Source organism: Lolium perenne, chromosome 7 (assembly GCF_019359855.2).
Source record: "Lolium perenne isolate Kyuss_39 chromosome 7, Kyuss_2.0, whole genome shotgun sequence".
NCBI classification, from domain to species: domain Eukaryota; kingdom Viridiplantae; phylum Streptophyta; class Magnoliopsida; order Poales; family Poaceae; genus Lolium; species Lolium perenne.
The window spans coordinates 19,526,114-19,551,054 of record NC_067250.2 but is presented as its reverse complement, the minus strand read 5'-3'; the positions used below and the strand labels follow the sequence as shown (position 1 = coordinate 19,551,054).

At 46.6% G+C, this 24,941-nt stretch overlaps 4 protein-coding genes across 8 annotated transcripts; 3 read left to right on the top strand and 1 right to left on the bottom strand.

Annotated features, from left to right (window-relative positions):
- Window positions 1-6,404: 6,404 nt before the first annotated feature.
- LOC127311229 (F-box/LRR-repeat MAX2 homolog) lies at window positions 6,405-11,097 on the bottom strand. 3 transcript variants are annotated; one of them, XM_051341606.2, is made up of 4 exons: window positions 8,606-11,097; window positions 8,090-8,160; window positions 7,522-8,016; window positions 6,405-7,125 (listed from the first exon to the last, which is right to left on the bottom strand). In XM_051341606.2, the coding sequence occupies exon 1, from the start codon at window positions 10,962-10,964 to the stop codon at window positions 8,784-8,786; it is 2,181 nt and encodes a 726-aa protein (XP_051197566.1). In that variant the 5' UTR covers window positions 10,965-11,097; the 3' UTR covers window positions 6,405-7,125; window positions 7,522-8,016; window positions 8,090-8,160; window positions 8,606-8,783. The 3 variants fall into 3 exon arrangements, with proteins under 3 accessions (XP_051197566.1, XP_051197570.1, XP_071679846.1); XM_051341610.2 differs by having other exon boundaries at window positions 7,522-8,010; XM_071823745.1 differs by lacking the exons at window positions 6,405-7,125; window positions 7,522-8,016; window positions 8,090-8,160 and adding an exon at window positions 8,219-8,527.
- Window positions 11,098-11,163: 66 nt separating this feature from the next.
- Window positions 11,164-15,088, top strand: LOC127311232 (probable thiol methyltransferase 2). 2 transcript variants are annotated; one of them, XM_051341614.2, is made up of 8 exons: window positions 11,164-11,445; window positions 12,187-12,317; window positions 13,092-13,178; window positions 13,756-13,856; window positions 13,958-14,027; window positions 14,372-14,418; window positions 14,569-14,647; window positions 14,825-15,088. In XM_051341614.2, exons 1-8 carry the CDS (start codon window positions 11,298-11,300, stop codon window positions 14,879-14,881), a joined length of 720 nt encoding a protein of 239 aa, XP_051197574.1. In that variant the 5' UTR covers window positions 11,164-11,297; the 3' UTR covers window positions 14,882-15,088. The 2 variants fall into 2 exon arrangements, with proteins under 2 accessions (XP_051197574.1, XP_051197573.1); XM_051341613.2 differs by having other exon boundaries at window positions 11,180-11,445; window positions 13,928-14,027.
- Window positions 15,089-15,513: 425 nt separating this feature from the next.
- Window positions 15,514-18,317, top strand: LOC127311230 (proteasome subunit beta type-5). The gene is made up of 7 exons (XM_051341612.1): window positions 15,514-15,718; window positions 15,816-15,945; window positions 16,648-16,754; window positions 16,828-16,962; window positions 17,042-17,145; window positions 17,239-17,339; window positions 17,975-18,317. Exons 1-7 carry the CDS (start codon window positions 15,593-15,595, stop codon window positions 18,100-18,102), a joined length of 831 nt encoding a protein of 276 aa, XP_051197572.1. The 5' UTR covers window positions 15,514-15,592; the 3' UTR covers window positions 18,103-18,317.
- Window positions 18,318-20,220: 1,903 nt separating this feature from the next.
- Window positions 20,221-24,608, top strand: LOC127311233 (uncharacterized). 2 transcript variants are annotated; one of them, XM_051341617.2, is made up of 9 exons: window positions 20,221-21,266; window positions 21,349-21,393; window positions 21,471-21,518; window positions 21,615-21,671; window positions 21,751-21,843; window positions 22,043-22,105; window positions 22,493-22,588; window positions 22,658-22,762; window positions 22,856-23,690. In XM_051341617.2, the coding sequence occupies exons 1-9, from the start codon at window positions 20,424-20,426 to the stop codon at window positions 22,907-22,909; spliced, it is 1,404 nt and encodes a 467-aa protein (XP_051197577.1). In that variant the 5' UTR covers window positions 20,221-20,423; the 3' UTR covers window positions 22,910-23,690. The 2 variants fall into 2 exon arrangements, with proteins under 2 accessions (XP_051197577.1, XP_051197578.1); XM_051341618.2 differs by lacking the exon at window positions 22,856-23,690 and adding an exon at window positions 24,214-24,608 and having other exon boundaries at window positions 20,222-21,266.
- The last annotated feature ends 333 nt before the right edge of the window (window positions 24,609-24,941 follow it).

The following is a 24,941-nucleotide window of genomic DNA, read 5'->3' as shown; positions in this document are numbered from 1 at the left end:
CCTCTCGGTGGAATGTCGTCTAATGTCTTGCAAGCATATGAATAAGTTCATAAGAGACCACATACCACGGTACGAGTAAAGAGTACTTGTCAGGAGACGAGGTTGAACAAGGTATAGAGTGATACCGATGATCAAACCTCGGACAAGTAAAATATCGCGTGACAAAGGGAATTGTTATCGTATGTGAATGGTTCATTCGATCACTAAGTCATCGTTGAATATGTGGGAGCCATTATGGATCTCCAGATCCTGCTATTGGTTATTGGTCGGAGTGAGTACTCAACCATGTCCGCATAGTTCGCGAACCGTAGGGTGACACACTTAAAGTTGGATGTTGAAATGGTAGAACTTGAATATGGAATGGAGTTCGAATATTTGTTCGAAGTCCCGGATGAGATCCCGGACACCACGAGGAGTTCCGGAATGGTCCGGAGAATAAGATTCATATATAGGAAGTCATTTTATGTGATTTAAAATGATCCGGAAGGTTCTATGGAAGGTTCTAGAAGGTTCTAGAAAAGTCCGGAAGAAACCACTAAGGAAGGCGGAGTCCCGGAGGGACTCCACCTCCCATGGCTGACCAACCCTAAGGGGGAGGAGTCCCAAGTGGACTCCCCTATGGGGGCCGGCCACCCCCCACATGGAAGGGGGGAATCCCACCCAAGTGGGATTCCCACCTTGGGTAGGTTTCCCTATCACATGGAAGGTTTTTGGTTCGGGTCTTATTCGGAGACTTGTAGTCCAACACTTGGGGCTTCCACCTATATAATGAGGGGCCAAGGGGAGGGGGCCGGCTACCTAAAGACCACAAGGTGGCCGCACCCCTTAGTGGCTGGCGCCCCCCTCTCCCAAACCCTAGCGGCTCTCTCTCCTCCACCACATCCCGCACGCTTAGCGAAGCTCCACCGGATTTCTCCACCACCACCGACACCACGCTGTCGTGCTGTCGGATTCAAGAGGAGCTACTACTTCCGCTACCCGCTGGAACGGGGAGGTGGACGTCGTCTTCATCAACAACCGAACGTGTGACCGAGTACGGAGGTGCTGCCCGTTCGTGGCGCCGTGATCAAGATCTTCTACGCGCTTTTGCAAGCGGCAAGTGATCGTCTACCGCAGCAACAAGAGCCTCATCTTGTAGGCTTTGGATTCTCTTCAAGGGTGAGACTCGATAATCCCCTCGTTGCTACCGTCTTCTAGATTGCATCTTGGCTTGGATTTCGTGTTCGCGGTAGGAAATTTTTTGTTTTCTATGCTACGTTATCCTACATATCTCTCATAGGAAATATATCCTCAAAGAATGTAGCATCTCTTGATTCAAAGATGGTGCCAACATTCATGTCGTTCACTCCAGATTTCACCACAAGAAATCTATAGGCAATGCTATGGGAAGCATAGCCAAGAAAGACACAATCCACGGTTTTTGGTCCAAGCTTTCGCTTCTTGGTGATTGGCAAATTTACTTTAGCCAAACAGCCCCAAGTTTGTAGGTAGGAGAGTGTTGGTCTTTTCTTTTCCCATTCCTCATAAGGGGTAATCTCTTTATTCTTGGTTGGAACACGATTTAGGACATGACACGAAGTCAATATAGCCTCCCCCCACCATTCCTTGGATAAACCCGAAACATCTAACATGCCGTTAACCAAATCTGTTAGAGTACGGTTTTTTCCTTTCCGCAATCCCATTGGATTGTGGGGAATTGGGAGGCGTCCTCTCATGGATTATACCATGTTCCGCACAGAATAAATTGAACTCATTAGAAAAGTACTCTCCACCACGATCGGACCGAACCCTTTTTTATCTTTCTTTCAAGTTGGTTCTCAACTTCAGCCTTATAGATTTTAAAGAAATCAAGAGCCCCATCTTTAGTTTTCAGGAGATACACATAACAATACCTAGTGGAATCATCAATCAAAGTCATGAAATATTTCTTTCCACCTTTTGTCAACTCACCATTCATCTCACATAGATCTGAATGTATGAGCTCTAGTGGTGCCAAGTTTCTTTCCTTCGCAGGCTTGTGAGGCTTGCGAGGCTGCTTTGCTTGCACACAAGCATGGCACTTAGAGCCTTTGATAAAGGTGAATTTCGGAATTAAACTCATATCAGCAAGCCGCGTCATACAACCGAAATTAACATGACAAAGTCGTGAATGCCAAACATTAGTTTCATTAACACTAGTGCTTACATGGTTCACAACATTATCACAGAAGTCTTCTAGAGAGAAGCGCAACATTCCCTCACACTCATATCCCTTTCCAACAAAAGTTCCATACTTAGACAGTACAACTTTATTGGACTCAAACACCAACTTAAACCCATCTTTCATAAGACGGGAGCCACTAACAAGATTCTTCTTGATAGAAGGGACATGCAGCACGTTCTTCAGTTGCACGATCTTTCCCGAAGTAAACTTCAGATCTACCGTGCCAACACCACGAACAGTAGCATGTAACCCATTCCCCATCATTACTGAGGAACCTCGGGCCTGATAAGAGGTAAACATGGAGATGTCAGCACACACATGAACATTAGCACCTGTATCAACCCACCATTCTGTGGGCTGAAACACCGAAAGAACAGTAGGTAATATATTACCATACCCTGTAGTTCCTTCCTCTGTGTTGCCAATGACCATGCTGACAGAATTTGAGTTCTGTCCAGCTTGACATTTCTTTCCTTTGCGTTGTGGACAGCGATTAGCCCAATGGCCAGTCTCGCCACACACCCAGCAAGGATCTTTCTTCTCCGTTTTCCCCTTCTTCTTGAAGTTGGTAGTCTGGGAGACTCCCTTATTCTTTCCCTTGGACTTGTGGGCATTTTTCTGCACCATATTAGCAGCAGAACGTCCCTCGGTTCCTCCAGTGTGTTTGTCTTTTGCCCTCGCCTTCTCCTCAACATCCAGAGAGCCCATGATATTCTCAACATAAAACTCATGCCTCTGATGTTTCAGGGAAGTGGCAAAGCTCCTCCATGAAGGGGGGAGCTTAGCGACAATGCATCCCGTGACAAACTTGTCCGGTAGCACACACTTGAGGAGCTCAAGTTCCTTTGCCATGATCTGTATCTCATGAGCCTGTTCTACTACAGATCGGTTCTCAACCATTCTGTAGTCATTGAACTGCTCCATAGCATACAATTCACCTCCGGCATCGGCAGCACCAAACTTAGCGTCCAGTGCATCCCACAATTCCTTCCCATTTCGTATGTGCAGATAAGCATCAACCAACTTGTCTCCAAGCACACTTAGGACGGCACCCACAAAGATTACGGTGGCATCCCCGAACGCTTTATCCTCTTCAGGAGTAAGCGGATCTCTGGGAGTACCTTCCGCAACTCGATGCACGCCCATAGAAGTGAGCCACAAGAGGGTCTTACTCTGCCATCTCTTGAAATGAGAACCCGTAAACTGGCTCGGTTTAAGCGCAACAGCAAAACCAGACGGTGAAAATTGCCTAGGCATATAAGGTTTTTGGATTGTTAGATTATTAGGCAATTTCCGTGTGAGTTTAATTACCGAAATCAACATTACAGATGCACAAGCATACTTAACCATACACATCAGACTAAGCACATGCATCAGATCTGAACATGGAACAAGTAGCAGTGCAAGGTAGGAGAAGAAAAGCACGTACATCGCGACCGGGAAGGTCGCACCAGCAGCAGCAGCACCACCACCATGGGTATTGTTGATGTCGCCCATGGTGTAGTCGGATTTGTCGATGAAGCAGCCGGGTCGTCGAAGAAGAAGACGAACAGTAGCGAGCCGTCGCGCCGAGACGCTCCCCAAAAACCTTATCGCCCGTTTCCCGGTGCAGGATCTCAACGGACGTAGTTTCGGAGGCCTGCTCTCCCGGACGGCTGTGCACGCAGTCGCCGGGATGGGGAAGACTAGAGAGTAGCGCAGCAAAAGGAACTTCACCAGAGAGAGGAACTAGAGAGTTCTGAGAACTGTATGTTTCTCTAGATCTGATCTGTCTCCTTGTATAGCCTGGGAAGCCGACCCAACCCGATCGCGTTGACACGCGTAGGAAGCCAGGTACACGCGGCGAACATGCACATGCAGGTCGACACGTACCCAAGTTGGTGCACCAAGCAAAAAGTTCAGGCTTCCTTGAGTGTGTCTCGAACTCGAACTCGAGTCACGAAACGCGACGTGCGTGCGTGCGTGCGTGCGTGCGTGACGAGGCGGGCGGAGGAGGAGGAGTGCGCGAGGGCTCTTTCTATTCTCACTCACTTGGAATGACTAGAACAACAACCCTTATATACCACTCCAACTCTCTCCCAACTAGCAATGTGGGACTAAACTGTGTGCCCCAAGGCTGTCCCAAGCTGCCAACGTGATGGGCCTTGAGATTTCAGGAATTGTAGACTATATGGGCTGCCTTACTGGGCTGCAGCTCATCTACATTCAACAGAATATTCCGCCGAGATACTAAAATATTAAAACTGAGGTTTGAACTCTGATGAATTGAAGGTGGCAAGGTGCCAGTGTCCTCCTAAACCTGATTAGCCTAGTTGCAACTTGGAACTCGCAAGCATCAATCAGCAGAGGTGCGTGCGTTGCCTGTCTACGTGTACGTGGTCGCACGTCACAAGCATGCCGCTGTGCGATGTCATTCTACACCACTACGCGCGCGTCTAACGCAGCAATATTTTGTTGTTATTATTCTAGTATGGAAGGTCAGATCCTCGTCAGTGTTACCCTTATCCTAAGGAAACCATGTCCAACTTGGCGATCGATCAAGTGACGTAGAACCCACTTTTGTTTTCCCATCCCGATCTTATCCGTGTATCACATTCTAGAGTTCATTTTTAAAAAACATTTTAGAGTTTACGCAGGGTTTTAATACCATGAAGGCCAATGCTGTCCTTGACCCAAATATATGTCTCGTACTCCCGAGTGTGGCATTTTGTAGCCCGAGCTACATCGATCCCCTTTTTTCCAAAATCCAAAAATGGCGTTTTAAAGGTTTAAAAAATTAGAAGGCCAATGCTGATGCTCTATTGATCCTTGACCCAAATATATGCCTTGTGCTCCCTCAATTCTTATTTTATTGATTTTAATTAGGACCACTGCTAGTTCATTTGTTTTGTGTAGGGATAGGAACAGAGTGGATACGGACGAAATTAAGTGCTGTCACATTTATTTTCATTTTTTTGTGGAAGCCAAACGAATACAGAATCCTCGAAAATAAAAATGGAAATCAATATTGTTATTAGCTAGAACCAAGAGAACTTTTTAATAATGCAAAAAAAAACTTAAGTATTCAAACAAGCCGACAAAGTTATTTCCCTATTTTAGGGTGGTCCTCGATTTACTATGGAATAGGGGAACGCCAAATCTTGAAACCCTCCTCAAATTCATGATGAAATTACATGGTCGTCAATTTTGAGAAAAGCCGCTTTGAAAGTTTAGATTGACAAGATCATGTGATTGGGCATGTGAGATTGAGCTATGCACATAAACCTTAAAAAAGAAATTTCATATTAGCTGGAAGCAGAAATTCCTTCCGTTTTCGCATCCACTCCGCCGAAAAATGGTGTTCCCTTTTTTTTTGTTTTCATTTCCATCAAAAGAGTTGCAGGGTGTTCCTTTTTTGTTTCCATTTCCGCCAAAAGAGTTTTGTTTCAATTTTGTTTTGCAAAATTCTGTTTTCGTTTCCATATCTTCATTCCATTTCCGTTTTCCTCCACTTTCATCCCTAGCTCTGCGTCTCTGCATCGATTTAAACCGAACAGAGGAGTATATAACTAGTTTTTTCAGGGCACTTTAAATATTGGTTACGATTTAGTTGCCTACAACCTCATATTCAGAAACATATGTAACGTTGCACGTTTTTAGACTAAAGGTGCAGACATATTTTGCCAAGTCTAAGGCAAATATATGTGCAACTTCTTGATCAACATGCAAAATTTCCCAAACAAAGACATATTCTACTCTGCCTCCTAACTAGATGTCGCTGATTTGTCTAAATTAGCTCCATCTCAAAGCTTTTAAGGCTGATACTTCTTTGAAAAAGTCGAATCAAGTAAAGTTTGATCAAAATTTTAGAAAAATCTATCAACAAATATAATATTTTGTAGATACGGCACACAAATATATTTTATTATTAAATAATAATAATATTAATCTTGTATTTTGCATGTTAATAATTTTTGGTAAAAACTTGGTCAAATTGACATAGTTTGACTTTCTAAACATAATATAAGCCTTAAGCTTTGGAATAGAGGTAGTATTTATACAGTAAAACACGTCTAGATACACACATATCCAGCGACAGAGAGAGTAGTACTCACTCCGTTTGAAAATGTAAGATGTTAAAGAATTTTATTTGGTTCATCCACTTTAGTTTGTATCTAGTCTATTTTATTTGGTTCATTCACTCATTCTGGTATGTATCTAGTTTACTTTAAAATCAACTAAACCATCTTATATTGATGCACAGAGAGAATATGTATGTGTAGTCCAACAAACTTAATTTGTCCCTCCTTTGTAGAAAACAAGCCAAGGTAAGGCGTCTTCGGCTCTGGATCAAAACTAATGAACGGTACAACATATAGCTAATGAGTGTCTCAAAAGGAATCAAACCAATCAAACATTACGAGGAGGACAACACTTCCAAGATAACCAAAGAAGCCAAGCAAGCTACCCGATCCTAGCTACTAGTGGCGCCTTTACCTTTTCTGCTTTCCGAGGTGCATGCACACACACACAGCTGCATATGCTGACTTTGCTGCATGCCTCCGTACGTATACCCAGTTCCTTTAACAAATCCACACGCGAGGATAAAATCCGCCAGCGCGATCGATCCACCGATCGCCGGCCGGCCGCCTCGTATCTTCGCTCGCGCTTTGCGCTTTTCCAGGCAGGACCCGCATCGTCTGAAACCCACTGATGATATATATCCCACACGAGCCACGAGAAGAGAGCATCGATCGATCTGACCCCAGAATCACTCCACATGAGGCACTTGCAGAATAGTTCTTGACTGATGGAATGGTATCCATGGCTGCTTTGGAGCTTCATAAACCGCGTGAAGTGGAGGTGCAGCCGTGCAGGTGCTGCAATCCTCCTCCGTGACGTTTCTGCTGTATGTCACCAGCTTAGCTAGCTTCCACCGCGATCTGGGATTAAAGAGGGCAAGAAGCAAGCAAGCAGCACGTTAAGCTCACATGTAAAGAACCACGACGGCAGGAGGAAATACATGAGGTGAAAGTTAGGTTGCAAGAGCTCGAGAGAATTCTAAAATAAGTTGCAGTTCTTCTTCTACGGCGGCACGCATATTGAATATGGTTGCAAAATTAAAATTCAATCTTGTTTGCAAGTTGTGAGTTTCTGAAAGACCAAAAAAGTATGGCAGGAGAGATTCCGAGCATGCTCAAAGATGAGCGGTTGCTTAAACTATGGGCAACGAAACGGCATGCATGTGTGCGTCGTGGTCACACACAGATGGCCAATAATCATGTGAGCAACAAGTCTTCAACGTGGCAACAGGAAGAAAGAGGGAACTTCTGCTCTACCTAATCTGGTCCTTCTAGAGCCCAGCTTTCCATTAAATTCCACAGTACCAGCATCATCCATTCATCCTCCAGTGAGAGGCCTCCAGCAGTCCAGCAACTTAACCAAAAAGCATCATTAGCGCACACGCGTTGCGGATTAGATTAGGACAAGAGAGGTCTCTCACCCAGAGCACGTTACTCAGGCGGGGAGGGTACTACCTTTCCTCCGGTGGCACCAAAGAATGAGAATCGTTGGGCTTTGGCATTTGACAAAACGTGCCTGGGATACCAGAACGGCGCGCGTCCATACGAGGAGATCTTCCGCCATGTTCCGATGCCGATCTTGTTCCGCGGCACGTCCGTCCTCCCTGTCATGCTGCGATTTGCGGAACGGACTCGCCCCTCTAGGGTATATCTCACCGCCGCAGGGAACAGATACTGGAGAATGGTGGGAGTCTCTTCTGATGATGGACTTGCTCTTGGACCTTGCAAAAGCTTCTTTGTTGATGCCTGCATCTAGTAGGAGATAACAAGTGTGAGCGTTCTGTCAGATCAAATGAAATCCGTAGTGCTGAGTACTCATGCAAACCTTCTCGTGCCAGGTGCTAGAAGTCGGCATCGCTGGTCAAGTCAATACTCATTAGTAGTAGATTGCAAAACCTGTTTGGCACGCAATTTGCACTTATGATCAAACCTGTCGATGCAAGGGAAAGGAAAGTGACAAGAGCAAACACAATCACGTTGCTAGTACAATTTACATATTCCCAACCAATCTGCCAACTCTACTACTGAAACTATGTTGGATGAGACCATCTTCACAATGATGAAATGAAATGTACCACCCTATGGAACAAGGGCATATGAAAAACAAGCAAGTGCCTTTTTGTAGCATTTACAGTTACAGAGCTCCAACGGTTCAATTTATACCAGAAATATTGTAAGTTTCTCTTGCTGCGGGCTCAGCTTGAAAATAAAAACCGTTCTCCCGTGACAAAATTTGCTCAAAATAACTTATCATCTTTACCTCCTGCAAACATGTGAGCTCTGAGTCTCTCTTATTACATCATCAAGAAAAAGAAAAGGAAATGCAAATAAAGAAGCTAACCATTACTAGGGCGCACAGAATCAAAGCACTGCCTTCTACTCTTCTCGACGGACCAAGCAATTCCCGTTACTCCACCCATCACCGAAAGCAACCCCAGCATGCTTCAGTGGCACTCTGAATGGCTGAACCGGAGCAGCGGTTCCAGTGGCATCTCCGGTATTCAACTTTGAATCCACCGTTAATTAGGAATGGGCTGGTTGTTCAGCTGCACCTCAAACCGTAGCCAAGATTCAGGCCGCATCTCCGTGATCATCATATCATTCTCCGGTGCTGGATAGTAGTCCTCCCTTAACTGCATGTCCCGCAAGTTTGGCATTTTCAGGAAGAAGCTCAAGAAGTGCTCGTGTGTGGTGCCATGGACGAAGAGCTTCCTGAGCCCGAGGGAGCGCTGGAACAGCGCGACCGCTGGCAGTGACAGGCTCCGCTGGTTCACATCCCTGTCTTGGGGAGGCCAATAGTCCAGCTCATACAAATTCTCGAGAGATTCGATGCCACTCAAGTAAAACCGCTCCCACTGTGCAAGATCCATGTGCCCCGTCGGCGCGGTGAGTGCATAGCCAACCGCCTCGCTGAGGTCCAATTTCATCTTGGATAGCACCTGGAAGGCTCCGAGGTCGCTTAAGCCAAAAACCGACACCGGAGAAGGTCGTGAACATGTCCGGAGATCGCCCTCCACCTTGATTGATATCTCCTCAAGCCGAGGGCAGCTGTCGAGCCCGGCAGAAATGAGCGGGTTGAGTTGCTGGCCCGCCGCCAACCAGAGCGAGAGTGACCGGAGCATCTCCCAGCTGCTAAAATTGTCCAGTTCCTCCATGTACCTGCATTTCTTGGATGCAGACTCATATGACGTTTCAGCAGTCTCATCATCATCCTCATGATCACATCCGTTGGCGCCGTTGGCAGGCTCATCATCCTCATGATGACATCCGTTGGCTGCATTGGCAGGCTCTTCTTCAACTTCCTCCCAGTCACAGCTGATCTCAAGACTCTCGATCCGCTCACGGATTGGATTCAGGGCAGTGAGACACGCCGCGGTGTTGAGAAACCGGCACTGCAAGACGCTGACCTCCTTGAGCGTAGACCGGAGAGCCGACGCGAGCTTCCTGATCCCAGCTGACGTGACACGGTCGCATCCTTGGATGGCGAAGGTAGCAAGCCTCCCACACCCACGGCCTATCGCGGCAAGGCTGTCGTCGGTGAGATCCTGGCAATTCTTCATGCGAAGTGACTCCAGCCCACCACAGACTGCGACGCCGTCGAGATGCACCCAGGGGGCCTTGCACAGCCCCTGGAAGCACCCCAGCGTCAGGAACCTGACCAGCGGGCACCTGCGAGCGAGCGCCTCCATCGCGGGGGCGGCCTCCAGCACGTCGTGCTGGAGGTCGAGCGTGAGATCCTCCAGCTCAGGGAGCGCATCGAAGAAGGCGATCAATCCTAGAGTGGTGATGCACGCCTGCTCACGCTGGGCGGCGGACGCCGGCTCGAAGGGCTCGCTGAGGCGCAGGAGCGTGAGCCGCGGGCAGCTGGAGGCGAGGGACCGCAGCGCGTCGTCGCCGACGGAGTCGTCGTAGCGCGGGTTGAACACGCAGGGCGCGACGAGCTTGCGGAGGTTCGGGCAGCAGCGCGCGATGGCGGCGAGGTCGGAGGCGAGGAACCCGTTGCCGGCGCCCGCGAGGCCGAGGTGGAGGTCGGTGAGCTTGGCGGCGGCGGCCGGGTGCGCGGCGAGCGCGGGGAGCACGTCCTCCGTCCAGCAGTAGAAGTCGGAGAGGTCGAGCGCGGTGAGGGCCGGGCAGGTCCGGAGCAGCGGCTCGAGATCCGCGCCGGCGGGGAGGTTGAGGGGCCGCTGGTGCCAGCGCACGAGCTTGACGGCGCGGAGCGTGCGGGCCCAGCGCGGCGCCAGGAGGGCCTCGAGGGTGGAGGGGTCGCGGCAGTAGACGGCGAGGGAGGACACGGCGGGGAAGTAGAGCGCGAGGCGGGCGGCGACGTAGGCGTTGCGCTCGGCGATCTCGTGTGGGTCGTGGGGGTCGGTGTTGGTGTAGCCGGCGGTGGGGGAGGCGGAGGAGAGCAGCGGGTGGCCCCAGGGCGAGATGAGGGAGAGGTCGAGGCGGTGGAGCGCCGGGAAGCGGAACCCCGGCGGGAGGAGGAGGAAGTCGAGCGTGCGCGGGTCCCCGCGCAGCGACATCGCCGCCCGCGTCAGCCGCTCCGCCGCGAGGAGCCGGCGGCAGGAGAGCGCGGCCCGGTAGCGCGAGCGCGGGTCGTGGAGGAAGCCCAGGATGTGCAGCAGCAGCGGCTCCGGCAGGTCGAGGAGGGGCGACGGCCCCGCCGCCGCATCCGCCACCGCTACCTCGACCTCCGCCATGGCGCGGTGTCCGGCCGCCGCGTCCGGCAGATTCTATCCCCGGCCCTCGCTGGGGGCCGTCGCGTCGCGTGCTGCAGCAGCTGTTGCGGGGAGGACGACGGATTTGGGCGGAGTGGGGAAGCTGCACTGCGAAGTGATATACTCGACAGCTCCCCCACTTTTCTTTTCTTTTCTTCCCGCTTTTGTTTATTTTTTCTTGCGCGGTTTTATCCTCTTACTGTATTATCCTCTTCGTATATTTGTTTTTTTTTTCCTCGCTTTCCTCGCCGCAAAGTACGAAGCAGTCTCCCCAGCTCTCTCTCTCCTCGTTGTACCACGGCCGTGACTCGTCGTATGCACGCGCTGTCTCGCCCCGTCCTCTCGCGCGCGCGGCCGCTGCTGCTGGCGGCGGCGATGGGGTCGTCGTCGGGGAGGGACCCGAGCGGGCACCCGGCGGTGGGGAGGCTCCGGGAGCTCTTCCGGGGCGGCGGCGACGCGGCGGGTGAGGATTTTCGCTTGATCCCTCGATTCATTGGCTGCTGCTTCCAGTCGCTGTTGGGTAGGTGGGGGAGTTGGGAGGATGAATAGGTAGGTGGTTTCTCGTCGTCGTCGAGGTCCAGCGAGTCCGCACGCCCGACCTTGGTGGGTGCCGCGATTGGTGCCCGCCCGTGAGTGTGCTCGATCGGTTCTGCTGGATCGCGGCAAGTACGCGTGTACTTGGGGAAATTTCTGCGCTAGTTGGTTGGGACTCGCCGACTCGGTCTCCGGGGTGAGGTGCTGATCTGACGTTGCTAGTAGCAGAAAATGGGTGTGGATTCTGATATGGTTGGAGAGTTTGTTGGGCGTAGGTTTTGGACACCACTGGTACCATCCATCCAACAAGAGAATCTCCTCCCATTTTTGTAGAGCACCAGCTTCGAAGAAAACTGCGCAGCAATGAATGAATTATGAAACAAGCATTGGGCAAACTCATAGCTCTTCTCTGAGACCATGCTGAGCAACAAGGGAGTGAGATCTGATTTCACTAGAGAGCAAAAGAATATGTGACCTGAGATGCGTAGGTTAGATCACTGCAAAGCAGAAAAAAAAAATGGCTGATTGTTACGAGACGGTTACTATCACACAGACATGTCTTGCTGCTTCGTACAGTTGCTAATTTGTTATTTCCACGCTGTGCTTGTTTTCTATCACGTGGAGACGCTTCCCTAATTTTAGTCGCCCTTTCTTTGCTTCTACTGATCAGATGGGTGGGACAAGTCCTGGGAGTCTGGAATAACCCCGTGGGATCTCGGGAAGCCGACGCCTGTCATCCAACACCTCGCCAAATCAGGAACTCTACCGAACGGAAGGGCTTTGGTCCCGGGATGTGGCATGGTAAGTTACACAAAAGACCATTTATCACCTGCTTCTGCCTCAACGCTGATGTATTCCCCTTCAACATATGCATATGATAATTTTTTGGCTACACCCACGGACCCGAGAAATATCGGTCATGCAAGTGTTTAATATTAAAACGGTTTTGCTATGTCTCAGTCAACTGAGATTTTCTTAAGTCTAAGTCACTTACGAAAAAGTACTTCAGTTGCACTTTTCTGTTAAACTTTTCTGGCAGAAATATGCAACTGGACCGAGTTGCATTTTTCTTTGAACTGCAGTTGCACTTTTCTAAGGTGACTGAGACTTAAGAAAATCTCAGTCAACTTAGACATAGACACACCCATATTAAAAACATCATTAGTAATCCATGTTTCTTGCTAAGAAAAAAAAATCTAATTATGATTTTCTCAATTTACATCCATTTTGTTCTCATTAGTTTATCAAAAGGATCATCTATGCCGGTAACAATGTGATCCACTTCTATGAGGCTACAAAACATTTTCAAATTTGCTTAAACAGAGAACTGTCGTATTTCGAAGTGTTCCTGGGCATATTTTGTTTTCTACAGAATGCAAGATTAATGTGACAACTAAGCCAAAAAGAATGTAGAACCTGACTTGTAAACCACAGTTGACAACTTGAAATGCAATATACTTTAAGTGGTAACCTGGTTCATGTCTACTTATATGAAAATTTTGCTAATATGTAATATTAGGAGGATTTTGGTCAGATTTTTGGATGTAACGCCATTTCATTTCTTCTCTGCAACAGGGATATGATGTGGTCGCTCTGGCAAGCCCTGAGCGATTTGTTGTTGGCTTAGAAATTTCTAATATTGCTACTGAGAAAGCTAAGCAGGTGAGATGTTAGCTGGGTAAGCACTCGATTATGAGTTAAGATAAGATTATACCATAATGGCAATTGCCTTTTTCTTATTGGATTTCTTGTTGGTAAATACGTCTGTGCAGAATGATGATTCGTCATGTATCCATGTTTGATGTTTTATCTGGTTATATGTATTTCTGCTTTATCAAAAATAAAAATAGTTATCTTTCAAGTGGTTTAGGCCCAAATTTTTGCTGGAAACGATTGGCAGTGTTTCTTGGAAGCAAAAGCGTATATGCCCATCAGAGCATGGTTATGTTTCAGTTATATTGGAGGGTATTATTTTTAAAAATAGGAAAGAAAAACCCAGCTCGGTGTTGTTCGTAATGACAAATGAACCCAGCTCTTCGTATTTGCATTGAATTAGTGTGTCACTGGATGTGGCCCATTTATTTATAAAGTCAATAATTATTCTATAAATCATAACTGGGATACATAGTATAATACAGTGTATCATTTTTCTTAAAAAAACTGTCTTGTTATCATAGGTCAGACCCTCTATGGTGCTAAACTTATATGTATTTAATCGTTTTCCCAATTGCTGTACCAGTGGTCATCATCTTTGCCAAATGCAGATTGGTTTACATTTCTAGTTGCTGATTTCTTCAAGTGGAGACCAAGTGAACCATTTGACCTTATTTTCGACTATATGTATGTGTCAATTTATCTTGTCTGTTTGTTATTCTGGTGGCAGTTTAGATCACCTTTATTAATGGACACAGGTTCTTTTGTGCACTTGATCCGAGCTTCAGGCTGGCTTGGGCAGAGACAGTTAGTCGCCTTCTGAAACCAGATGGAGAGCTTATCACCTTGATATATTTGGTGAGGACTGAATCTCTCTTCTTCTTGTTTACTTTCGCATTAGAAATTTTATTGTATTTATCATTATGATATTCTGGTGTTCAAACTAAACCTCCCATGTGATTGTTTCAATTTATTTTGCTTCGTCACTTTGGAGTGAGTGCTCTAATTGAAAACAGAGCAAGTCCTAGGCGCTTACTTCAATATCCACCCTCCATTGAAACAAGGAAAGTTGGATGGAAATATTAATGAGTATTGCTTAAATTAATCTGCATACGTGCATGAAAGCAACTGGCTTCTTTGGACGCCATTACATAATTCTGTTCACAACTGGAGAGCATTGCATATAATATTTCTTTTCGCAGATCAGTGATCAAGAAGGGGGGCCACCATACAATAATACAGTTGCTGAGTAAGTATGCATGTCCAGTTGCTATCAGAAAAGAATTAATTTCCAGTTGAAAAACTTGAGTTTTCTTGGTGATGACGCAGCTATGTGTAGGGCAAAAAGCTTATCCTGTCTTGGTTCTTGTCCTGATAACTATCCTTTATGTAACCACAGCTATCAGAAGGTACTGGAACCATTGGGTTTCAAGGCTGTTAGTATGGAAGACAATGAGCTCGCTATTAAACCACGCATGGTACATGATATACATTACTGCTCTTTTTTCATTCACCGAGTTATCTCCGACTCCTCTTGTTCCCTGCAGTTGCTGTGGCAGTTAACAGTTTGCCCATTGGCATCTGCTGTATGCACAATCTTAAGTAGTAGAGCCATGATCCCTGTTGATGTGTTTGATCTTTCACGTGCTTTCCAGGGTTACGAGAAACTTGGAAGGTGGAAGAGATGCTGCGGGCCGCAATCTTCTCTATGATGAAGCACTCGTTCATAGTCTGTACACAGTGTTCTGTGTTCGGTTCTTGATGTGCATCTCTGAAAGACATGTGGGGTGCCGGTACAACAAATTCTCAGATTGTAAACTCGTGTACATTTATTGTTTCCAGGGAGATAAACTGATTAATGTGAAATTTCCGTTTGTTCTGAATAAGTTTTTGTGGCTAAATACTATGCTTATTTTCAATATGCTGCAAGCTTATCGTATTGGCCGTATCACAACTGTAGCTTGTTGTAGATAAAAATAAAAATAAAATTAAAATTAAGATAACTTATGAAATGGAGATGGGATATATTTTTTGTGATTGAATACCCTTTTTTTGTGGCATGAAAAATCTCTTTTTTTCTCTATGGAGCGATGGAAGAGAGAATGTTAATTTTAGAGGAAAAAAAATAGAAGGATGGTTCGGTGTTATGGGCTTAGAAGAACTGCGCTGACCCGGTTATAGAATCCTAGCCCGAAATCATCGAGAAGTCTATGTAGAAAACTGTCCGAACCGAAGTCCAAGACGGGCGCGCAGCCCGGCCTGGCCCAGCCCATTTATAAACCGGGTCCTAGCCCAGGCAGCAAGGCCTCTTCTCTTCTTAACCCGCAAGAAAGAAACAGAGCCGGATAAAAGTGATACCCGAGAAGAAAAAAAACAGAAACTCACTCTCCGTCGCCTCCGCCGCTCTCTACGGCGTCGACAAGATGAGGCTGGACACCTCCGCCCTCGACAACCACTTCGCCGCCGCCGGCAACGAGTTCAGTGGCGTCCTCGCCACCGACACCAACCTGCCCTCCCTCGAGTTCCCCGAGGTCGCCACCTGCAACGACGTGAGCCACCCCGATCCCTCGATCCCCCTTTTACCGCGATCTGCCGGATTCGGCACGCTCTAGCCTCTGATCTGTGCGCTTTCTGTTCCGGTGGCAGTTCGATGGGTTCCAGAAGGCGACCAAGGAGATGCTGAACCACAAGAAGGGGACGACCACGCTCGCCTTCATCTTCGACAAGGGCGTCATCGTCGCCGCCGACTCCCGTGCCAGCATGGGCGGGTACATATGTGAGCGCCCCGGCCCCGCAAAACATGTTTTCTATTCATGAAATTGGGGCGCGCGCGATCCCTTTTCATCAAAAAAAAAAGGAGGTGAATAACTGTTCCTTAAGTTATAATGTAGAACAAAGAAACGCAAGCTTCGTAACACACAACCTCACAACAGCTGTGTTTACCGTGCTTGGCTGTTGTTTATCCATTTGGATTAGGTAACGAATACAAAGGTACTGATTGAATTTGGACGCTCCGTAGGAACTAAGAGAGATGTACTCTTTAGTGGAATTAGTGTTGATAGAGTGCCGATCAGTATATAATGATACACTAAAATGTTAGTTTTGATGATACGTGCTGTTGGATGCAAGGCTGCTAATTGAAGGTCCAATGTGTGTGCAAAACGTTTGAGCCCTCTGCGGTTTGGGGAAGGACAATAGAATGCTTGGGGCATTTTTAGTATATAAATTAAATTTGATGTTTGTGCATACTAATTTGTGTCTGTGGTTTGGAGAATGACAATAGAGTGCTTGAGGCTTTTAGCATATAAATTAGGTTTTCCGTCTGTTCTGAGCCTCAGTAAACTTGCTCTTGCATGTGTGTTTGCCATTGAGAAGGCTTTCAGAAAGAACATTTGTAGCTGTAGGAGCCGTTTGCTTCATGCAAGGATTTTAGCAAAGTGTATTTCTGTTTTACATGACCCCGTCTCTTCTTCTGCAGCTTCACAAACTGTGAGGAAAATCATCGAGATAAACCCCTACATGCTGGGAACGATGGCTGGAGGGGCTGCTGATTGCCAGTTTTGGCATAGAAACTTGGGTGTCAAGGTAAAATATCACCCGCTTCTCTACTTAAATCCCATATTTGCATAGTAGGACTAACAAGAGGTTCTTTTTTCAGTGCCGGCTCCATGAGCTCGCGAACAAGCGAAGGATCTCTATTGCTGGTTCTTCAAAGACATTGGCCAATATCCTTTATTCATATCGCGGGATGGGTCTTTCAATTGGTACAATGATTGCTGGATTTGATGAAACAGTGAGTAGTCCTTTGACAAAATTTAGTTTCCTTAAGCTGTATGGTAGGTCTATGCTTAACAATTGCTCTCTTGATCTAGGGTCCGGGCTTGTACTATGTTGATAGTGAGGGTGCAAGGCTTAAGGGAACCCGGTTCTCTGTTGGTTCTGGTTCTCTATATGCTTATGGTATCTTGGATGAGGGGTGGGTTTCTTATACCTCTCTGCTTTGTTGCTTTGCTTGCTGCTCATGTTAACTTGAAGTTGCATGCCCTTATGTTTGTACTTTACCTTTCAGTTACAAATTCAACATGCCAATTGAGGAAGCTGCCGAGTTAGCTCGGCGGGCTATCTATCATGCAACACACCGTGACGGTGCAAGTGGTGGCTGTGTTAGTGGTATGCATTCTCTTTCTGAGTCTATTTCTAGTTGTTATAGATTTTCCTGCATTACTGTTAGTTATGCAGGCTAGTCTCATACAAGACCCATCATTTTTTGTTCCTTCAGCAACAACTGCACACTTAATAACATCAAATGTTCTTCAACTGTATAATCTGTGCATACTGTTGTCAATTCAGTTGTACACCATCAAGCCTTGGTCACGTTAGCACCTTTGATATGTTTATGTTGCATCCATGATCTAATCAAGTACTACCTCCGTTCCAAAATAAGTGACTCAGTTTTGTCTAGATACGGATGTGTCTGTACGCATTTCAATGTGCCTATGTATATAGAAAAAGTTCCAAACGGAGGGAATACTAAACAAGTAATGCTGAAACCCCAGTGATAGGCTTGTAGGACATGGCCACTTATCTTTCGCCACAAACATAAGATCCCTATGGTTCTGCTCAACGTAGAGATTTTGCTTTCTTCCGCCCCTTGTGGGTCCTGATGAAGCAAGACTCTGCGTGACTTATGTGCTTCACAGAACTTTTTATGAAAGTAAAGTTGCAAAGTGAAATTCCTCTTGATCATCTGCTCCCACCTTCGTGTATGTATTGTGGCTGACATCATCTGTTTATTTCGATTTCAGTCTACTACGTCGGCCCTGATGGATGGAAGAAGCTCTCAGGAGATGATGTCGGGGAGCTGCACTACCAGTACAACCCAGTTCAGGAAGCTTTTGTCGAACAGCAAATGGCCGAGGTCCCTGCTGCATGAACCTGATCTGCTGCATGATGTGAGCTGGGCCCATGTATCCAGGGCCCGTGAACTGTGGAAGCACCTTGTTTATGAACTCTGCCTTGTTTTGTCTCCTCGATGTTAAGAGATCTCTTTTGAGACCTTCTGATGTTCCTGAGCAACCTTTACGCAGTTATTATACCAATGTGACTATAGACTGATGTTATAGATGTTTGCTTTAAGTTTCATTTGAATTCTTTCTCCATGCTCTGTTATAGTTTGTGGCGGCTGTATAGTCTACTCACCAGGTTTTCTGAGTGCAAAGGTTCGGTGGCAAATGAATGGTGTGTGGCGTGTGCGCACCCGGTGCATGAGTGCCGTGGCGCTACAACGAACTGAAAACTTATCCTGGTAGGGATGTATCAACTTTATTGTACGTGTGTACCAAATAGTGTTGAAGTCAACAGTATTGATACAGGTGCAATTACATTATAGCACACCGATTCTAAGTTTATTATAGAGATAAAATGAAAGTCAAATCGTGTTCTCGACAGGAGTCTGGGGAGGGTGAGTGAGAGAAATGACGAATGCCCAGCATATTGTGTACATTTCGTGGGAAAATGTCTAGTGATACCATGATACCACTTCTCAAAATTCAATTTTGTAAGTGCCAACAAATTCAAAACAAATTCAAAGGTGTTCACAAGATGTGTATTTATATTCCCTGGAATTTTTAGAACCGAATTTAAAATACACAAAGAGAAATACTTAAAAGAAAGGACAAATTGCTATGTCAAAGTGTCATTTTATGTTTTTATCTGACACTCTTCATGTTGGATTTTTCTTTTTGTTTCTTGGCATGCATTTCAAATTTGTTTCTGCAAGTTCTTGGTATCGTAAACACACAACTTATGAGCATCTATAAATTTATTTCGGAACTTTTTGATACTTGCAAATTTGTGGTATTATGGTACCAAGTAAGACATGGTATCACTAGATATGTACTCTTTTGCTGCCTATCACCTTCTACATCTGGGTTTTGCACTTTCCCTCCTTTATTTCTATCTGCACCTAGACGCTAAGCTTGATGCATGTGCTTTTTTTTTCGAGAGTTCGTCAAGACGTACCATATTTTTATAGAAGGCATAATTTTGAATATAATAAGATAACAGCTCACTGCAATCAAGGAGCGTGGAGGAACTCCACACCACCGACAACACGACTACAAAAGCAAAAAAAAAAGAGAGACTTGTCCTAAACTATGCACCAATGCCGCTTCTCGATCGATGCCGGTCACCTGCAAAGACCGATGACTCCCACTGACTGCCCTTATTGATCCTTGATGCCGTAAAGGATGTGGCAAGTGGATAGCGGGACTTGGCTAGGCCCAAGAAAGGCACCGTCTTGGACTCACCGACGATGATGTACATTGCGCCGTTGAGCAACAATCTTGGAAATCGATGATCATCGAGTAGCACAACATAGGATCTCCAAGCCATGTATCCAAACACGATGCCCCTAACAGAGTAATGACACCGAGGATGCCACAATCACGGCGATCCAATTCCGAATCCATGCTTTCGCCCAGAGACAGCTTCCGCACGAAGATGGCTCGTCGAGGCACGCCACCGTCTCCTGCCGCCTTTGGTGGCCTAGCGTGGCCTCCACCGTCGGCGGTGACAGCGGCCAGGAGAGAAGATCGACTATCCCTTTTTTCTACGGTTTGGGGTCCTCTGGAGTGGCCCTTTTTTCTATGCCTGTGCTTTTCGTCATCTCAACGGTAATGAAATTTGATCCCTAAAATCGCTTGGAAAAAACTATTACCACGTGTTGCGGAATGTACCGCATATTTTTGAAGTACTCCCTCCTTTCAAAATTAGGATGCCTATAGATTTTAGTTAAAGTCAAACTTTTAAAATTTGAGCAACTATATACAAAATATACTAACATCTACAATTTTAACTGCACATAATATGAAAAAAAAAAATTGACGATGGTTCTAAAATATTAATTTAGGATTATAAATGTTGACACTTTTTCTATATAATTGGTCCAACTTTAAAAAGTTTGATTTTATCTAAAATATCTCAGTACAGTAATAAATAAATATCACTATTCCCAGATTTGTTTTGCTTATTAATGATATTTGGGCGGTGCGGCAGATTTCACATTTCGGCACTCACAGTTCGGTGGCGCTGCAACCTGCAATACGCCGGCAGCCGAAAAGCACGCCGCCGCCTCGCCTCCCTCCCCTCCGCAACCAAAAAGAAACGCACGCGCCGCCCACTGCCTCGCGCAACCGGTGACCTTCTTCCCCTAATCCTCGCTCGCTTCGGTGGCGCGAGCCGACCTGCTCTGCAATGACGCGCCGACGATCAGGACGACGAGCGGGCCGTCGCGTGGAGGCAGCCCGCCGCGAGGAGCGCTTCCCCGCCGCGCCGCCGCATTACGGGGACGTCGAGCGCCGCCTCGTCGAGGAGGTGCTCTACCTCCACTCCCTCTGGCGCTCCGGCCCACCGACCGCCGCCCTGCACCCGGGGGGCGGATCCTTCGCCACCCATGTCCGCGCCGACCGGCGGAAGCGCCGCAGGCTCGAGCGCCGCGCCGAGCCCGCAGACCCCGGCCCAGATTGGCCCCTCGCGCCCTCCCCGCCGGCCTCCGCATCTCCCGGCCCCTGGCCCGACGCCCCCTCCTCCTCCTCCCCAACGCAGCAGCCGGAGCCTTCCCCCGCCCGGCTCGCGCAGCGCGCCGCCCTCCGCGCCGCGGAGGAGTTCTTCTCCGGGAACGCCTCCGACAGCGACGACGACGACGAGGAGGAGGGGTCCGAGTCGGAGGATGCTGGGGATGCGGCGGAGGGGTTCTTCGTGGGGCTGTTCGAGCGGGACGCCGAGCTCCGGGGCTACTACGAGCGCAGCTACGAGGAAGGGGAGTTCGTCTGCATCGGCTGCGCGGGGAGGAAGGCGAGGAGGGGCAGGGTCAGGAGGTTCCGGGACTGCGTCGGCCTCGTGCAGCACGCGCGCTCCGCCACGCTCTGCGGGAGGCCGCGGGCGCACCGCGCGCTCGCCTCCGCCGTCTGCCGCGTCCTCGGCTGGGACATCGAAAGGCTGCCCAGCATCGTCATCGACCCCCGCGGCACGCTCGGGCAGGCCCTGCTTGCCAGGGAGAGCGCCGCCGCTGCCGCCGCCCCAGCTCACGAGACAAAGGTTTTTACCTATCCATTCCTGCAGGTCGCTCACTGACCAGACTGTCTGCTTGTTCTTGGTCTGATTTAAGCGCTTATTGCAGGAGAATGTCGATAGTATGGAGAATGGCAACGAGGATGCAGCCAAGGTGTGTACGCCTTGTTAGCATGTTAAATGGTTGTCGACGGTTGGTCAGGTTTAATCTGGTTTGGTCGTTGATTTCAGGAGGAGGATGGTTTGGGGAGGAAGAGCTCCTCCTCGAGTGCTAAGGAGGTAACCATGGCCTGCAAACTTGTTGAGTGTTGATTGATCTCTTGACCGGGCCACGAGGCTACCGTTTCTGGTTCTGAATATGGTTGTTGATTGCAGGAGGATGCTGATATCGGGGTGAATGATAGCCCCTTGAGGGCCGGGGCTGCAACAAAGGTCCACAACATGTTAAATGATTACCGATGGATGATGAGATCGTTGCTTGGTTAGGATCTGATTTGGGTGCTACTTCCAGGAGGACGCTGATACAATGAAGAGCGGCACTTCAAGTAATGGCGATGATAGAGAGGCTCATGAGCAAGAGAATGTCACAGAAACGGCCGAAAAGGTCTGGATTAGTGATTATTAGCTGTATATACAAGTTTAAACTCCAATATGATTATGCACCAGTTTTTTTTTTTTTTTTTGATGTTTTCGCTCTCGTTCATGTTTTTCTCATTGATCTCCTTTGATGATTGAGGGATAGCTCTTTATCCGCAGCACTATAGAGTGGAATTAAAGGAAGTAACTTAAACTATGCTATGCAGGATGATACAGACCCATTGGGCTCCAAAGACACACCTATGGAGCTCCGTAAATCTGTCCAGGAGGTCAGTACTGATATTGTTTCCTTATACATAGAGTGAGACTGTGAAAACATGAAAGCTAATTTAATGACGCCTTATAGAAGTTGACCTTTGATGAGAGATTTGTTAATACACCCATGCATTTGCATTGGAAAACAAATCTAGCTAGAGACTGCAGGTGCACTATGTTTAATTTGAGAAAAGGGAAACGTTCTTGGAAGCGGATTCTTTCATTCTAGTAGTGTTTTAGAGTTAAGATTTGATTCTTTTGCTCCCTAAAATATCCACGAAACATTCTGTATGAAATAGTCCAACTAGTGCAGAGATTTCAATGATGATTCCTCTTACAAACTGATCACACGTGGTACTTCTTTCTTTCACTGTCTGAGACAACTATTCTGTGGCATGCAGGAAGAAGGTGCTATTGATGATAAACAGGAGCATGCTATGAGTGCAGATGATATGGGGGACATTTGTAATGTCAAGGTTGAAAACAATACATCGAAGGTATCTTCAGCCTCCAGGATTGCATAAATGTGATTGTTTTCTTTTGCTTATTTTACTTTTGACATGCAGGAAGAAGCTGCTACAGAGAATAAGCATGAGCATACTAACAATGTTGTTGGTACTGGAGATGGTGATATTGGTAGCCCAGGACACAATTTAATTGACTCAACAAAGGTATATTATCTCTGTCCTAAGTTGCCGCTTATCACGATGCTTGAAATCCATCTGTTTTTCACTTGAGTATATTGTGTGCAATCACTACCTTAGGTGTATTCATGCACTCATGCCATCTGGACATCACGAATGGAGATAATAGATTGACAAGCCACTCTTTGAGCGCCAGTTTGTGATACTCCACCAGTCCATACTACCCCACCAGTCTGCAACCCTCTCATCCAGCCACATACTATCCACAACCCGGCAGGGCCTACCGTGAACATGTTGCAACACCACCACAATGGCGATCTCTCATTTCTTCCGGCCAACCGAACCCTGTCACTACTGTCTCCGGCCGAGTAACCTCCACTCCCACTCTCTGCTCCCTCTCTGACCAACCATACCGGATCCAGCCACCCTGACCTCGTTGCAGCTGGATCCGACCACTGACTTGTGCGCCTCCAGGACCATCATCTGCGGGTACTCCTACTGGTTTTGCACCTTGCAGAATGTTGTCAGATTAGTTGTCCTCGGCAGTGTCAAGGATTACACGTTACCCACTATTCACTCTGGCGTACCATACATCTGCAATATTTTTTATGCATTTTTTCAGGATGGTATACTGTTTAGTTTTTCAGACGTTGTTTAGATAATGAAAGTGAGCACTCTTCTGGCCTCTTTCAAAAGATGCACAAATTTTGGGCAGTATTTTGGAAATTTTTGTACTATGTATAAGAAGATATTATACATTACAATATGCATGTCAATTGCAGTGGCGTGCATTTATATTTTGCATTTTGGTGTATTTTTTGGATCATATGTATTATAATAAAGACGTACAGAATTGTCGTATATTGTTTCTCTACTCAAAATTCTGAACTGAATGTGGGTAAGTGTTCTCAGCCAAATGTGTGTAGGACAAATGTGAAATCACACCAAGTAACATAATGTCCACGCGCCTCCATTTGCACTGGTGTACAGCAAAGTTCTTATCAGATGGTCCAAATGTCATTAGCACTAGAGTACAGCAAAGGTTTTTTTAGATTGAGGACATCGAAGATGTTGATTGCACACAATATACCTTTTTTTATAAACATTTAGGTTCCTAAATCAATGGAAATGTGCCCTGTAACTATGGACTACCGTGATGGTGCGGGTTTTCTGGCCCTGATGAGGATTAAAAAGGCACACTAAAAAAGTTATGAAGAGAATGCTGGATGCACATCAGCACATCATTGGATGAAGTACGAATCATTTTTTCCTAAAATTTCCAGTGAAAATATCATTCCACAATTTTGATGCAGTTAATTATTTGTTTTTTTTCTGGATCTGGGAAGTGCTTATTTTCCACTGTTTGCAAATGCAAACTGAGATCATCCCAACAGTTTCTGAGCTGGATTTTGTGTTAACCGTGCACTTTCATATGCCATCAGTATTTTAATGATACTACTTTTTTTTCTCGAATGCAGAGCTGAAACAGATCCTGGTAGCTATCCAATCCAACTGTGTGGAGAAGGCCGGCGACCATTACCTATTATGTTTCTGCACTAAATGTGAACTCAACCGGAGCATTATCAGATTTTGCATCCATGTAGTTAATCAATTGTTACTATTTGCTGACCTAACCGAGCATAGCTCATTCTCCCACTCGAGCACTCGTGTAAGAGAGAAGTTTCTGTTGTGATCAATTGGATCGTATCAGATTTTGCACTGATGTAGTTAGTCAACTATCGCTCTTTGGTGACCTAACCAAGGATAGATCATTCTCTAACTTGAGCACTGATGTAAGAAGTTTCTATTGTGATCAACTGGATCCAGCTGCAGTTTCTCTAAATAAAAGAGTCAAGCGATCTGGTCCGTCTTCCCCGAGTGATATTTATGAGTTTTGCTGTGGTTTTGAGCTTAAAGTTTCGACAACATATCAATAGTGTCAAGTGCATTAGGAAACGAATAACCATAACAGTTTCTGACGTTGGCATCTTATATATCGATACACCCTCTATACCTACAGCTATACAAATACATGTATCACTTAAGCTCGTGCTAAACAATTTAAATACTAGGTACTTTTGTTTCTTGAAATTATTCCTCACATACATGAGAATATGATGTTGCCTTAATTAGATGTGTTTATTACTCTTGTAAATGATGGACCTAATATGGATAAGAGGGACAAGCATTGGAGCATGATCGTGTA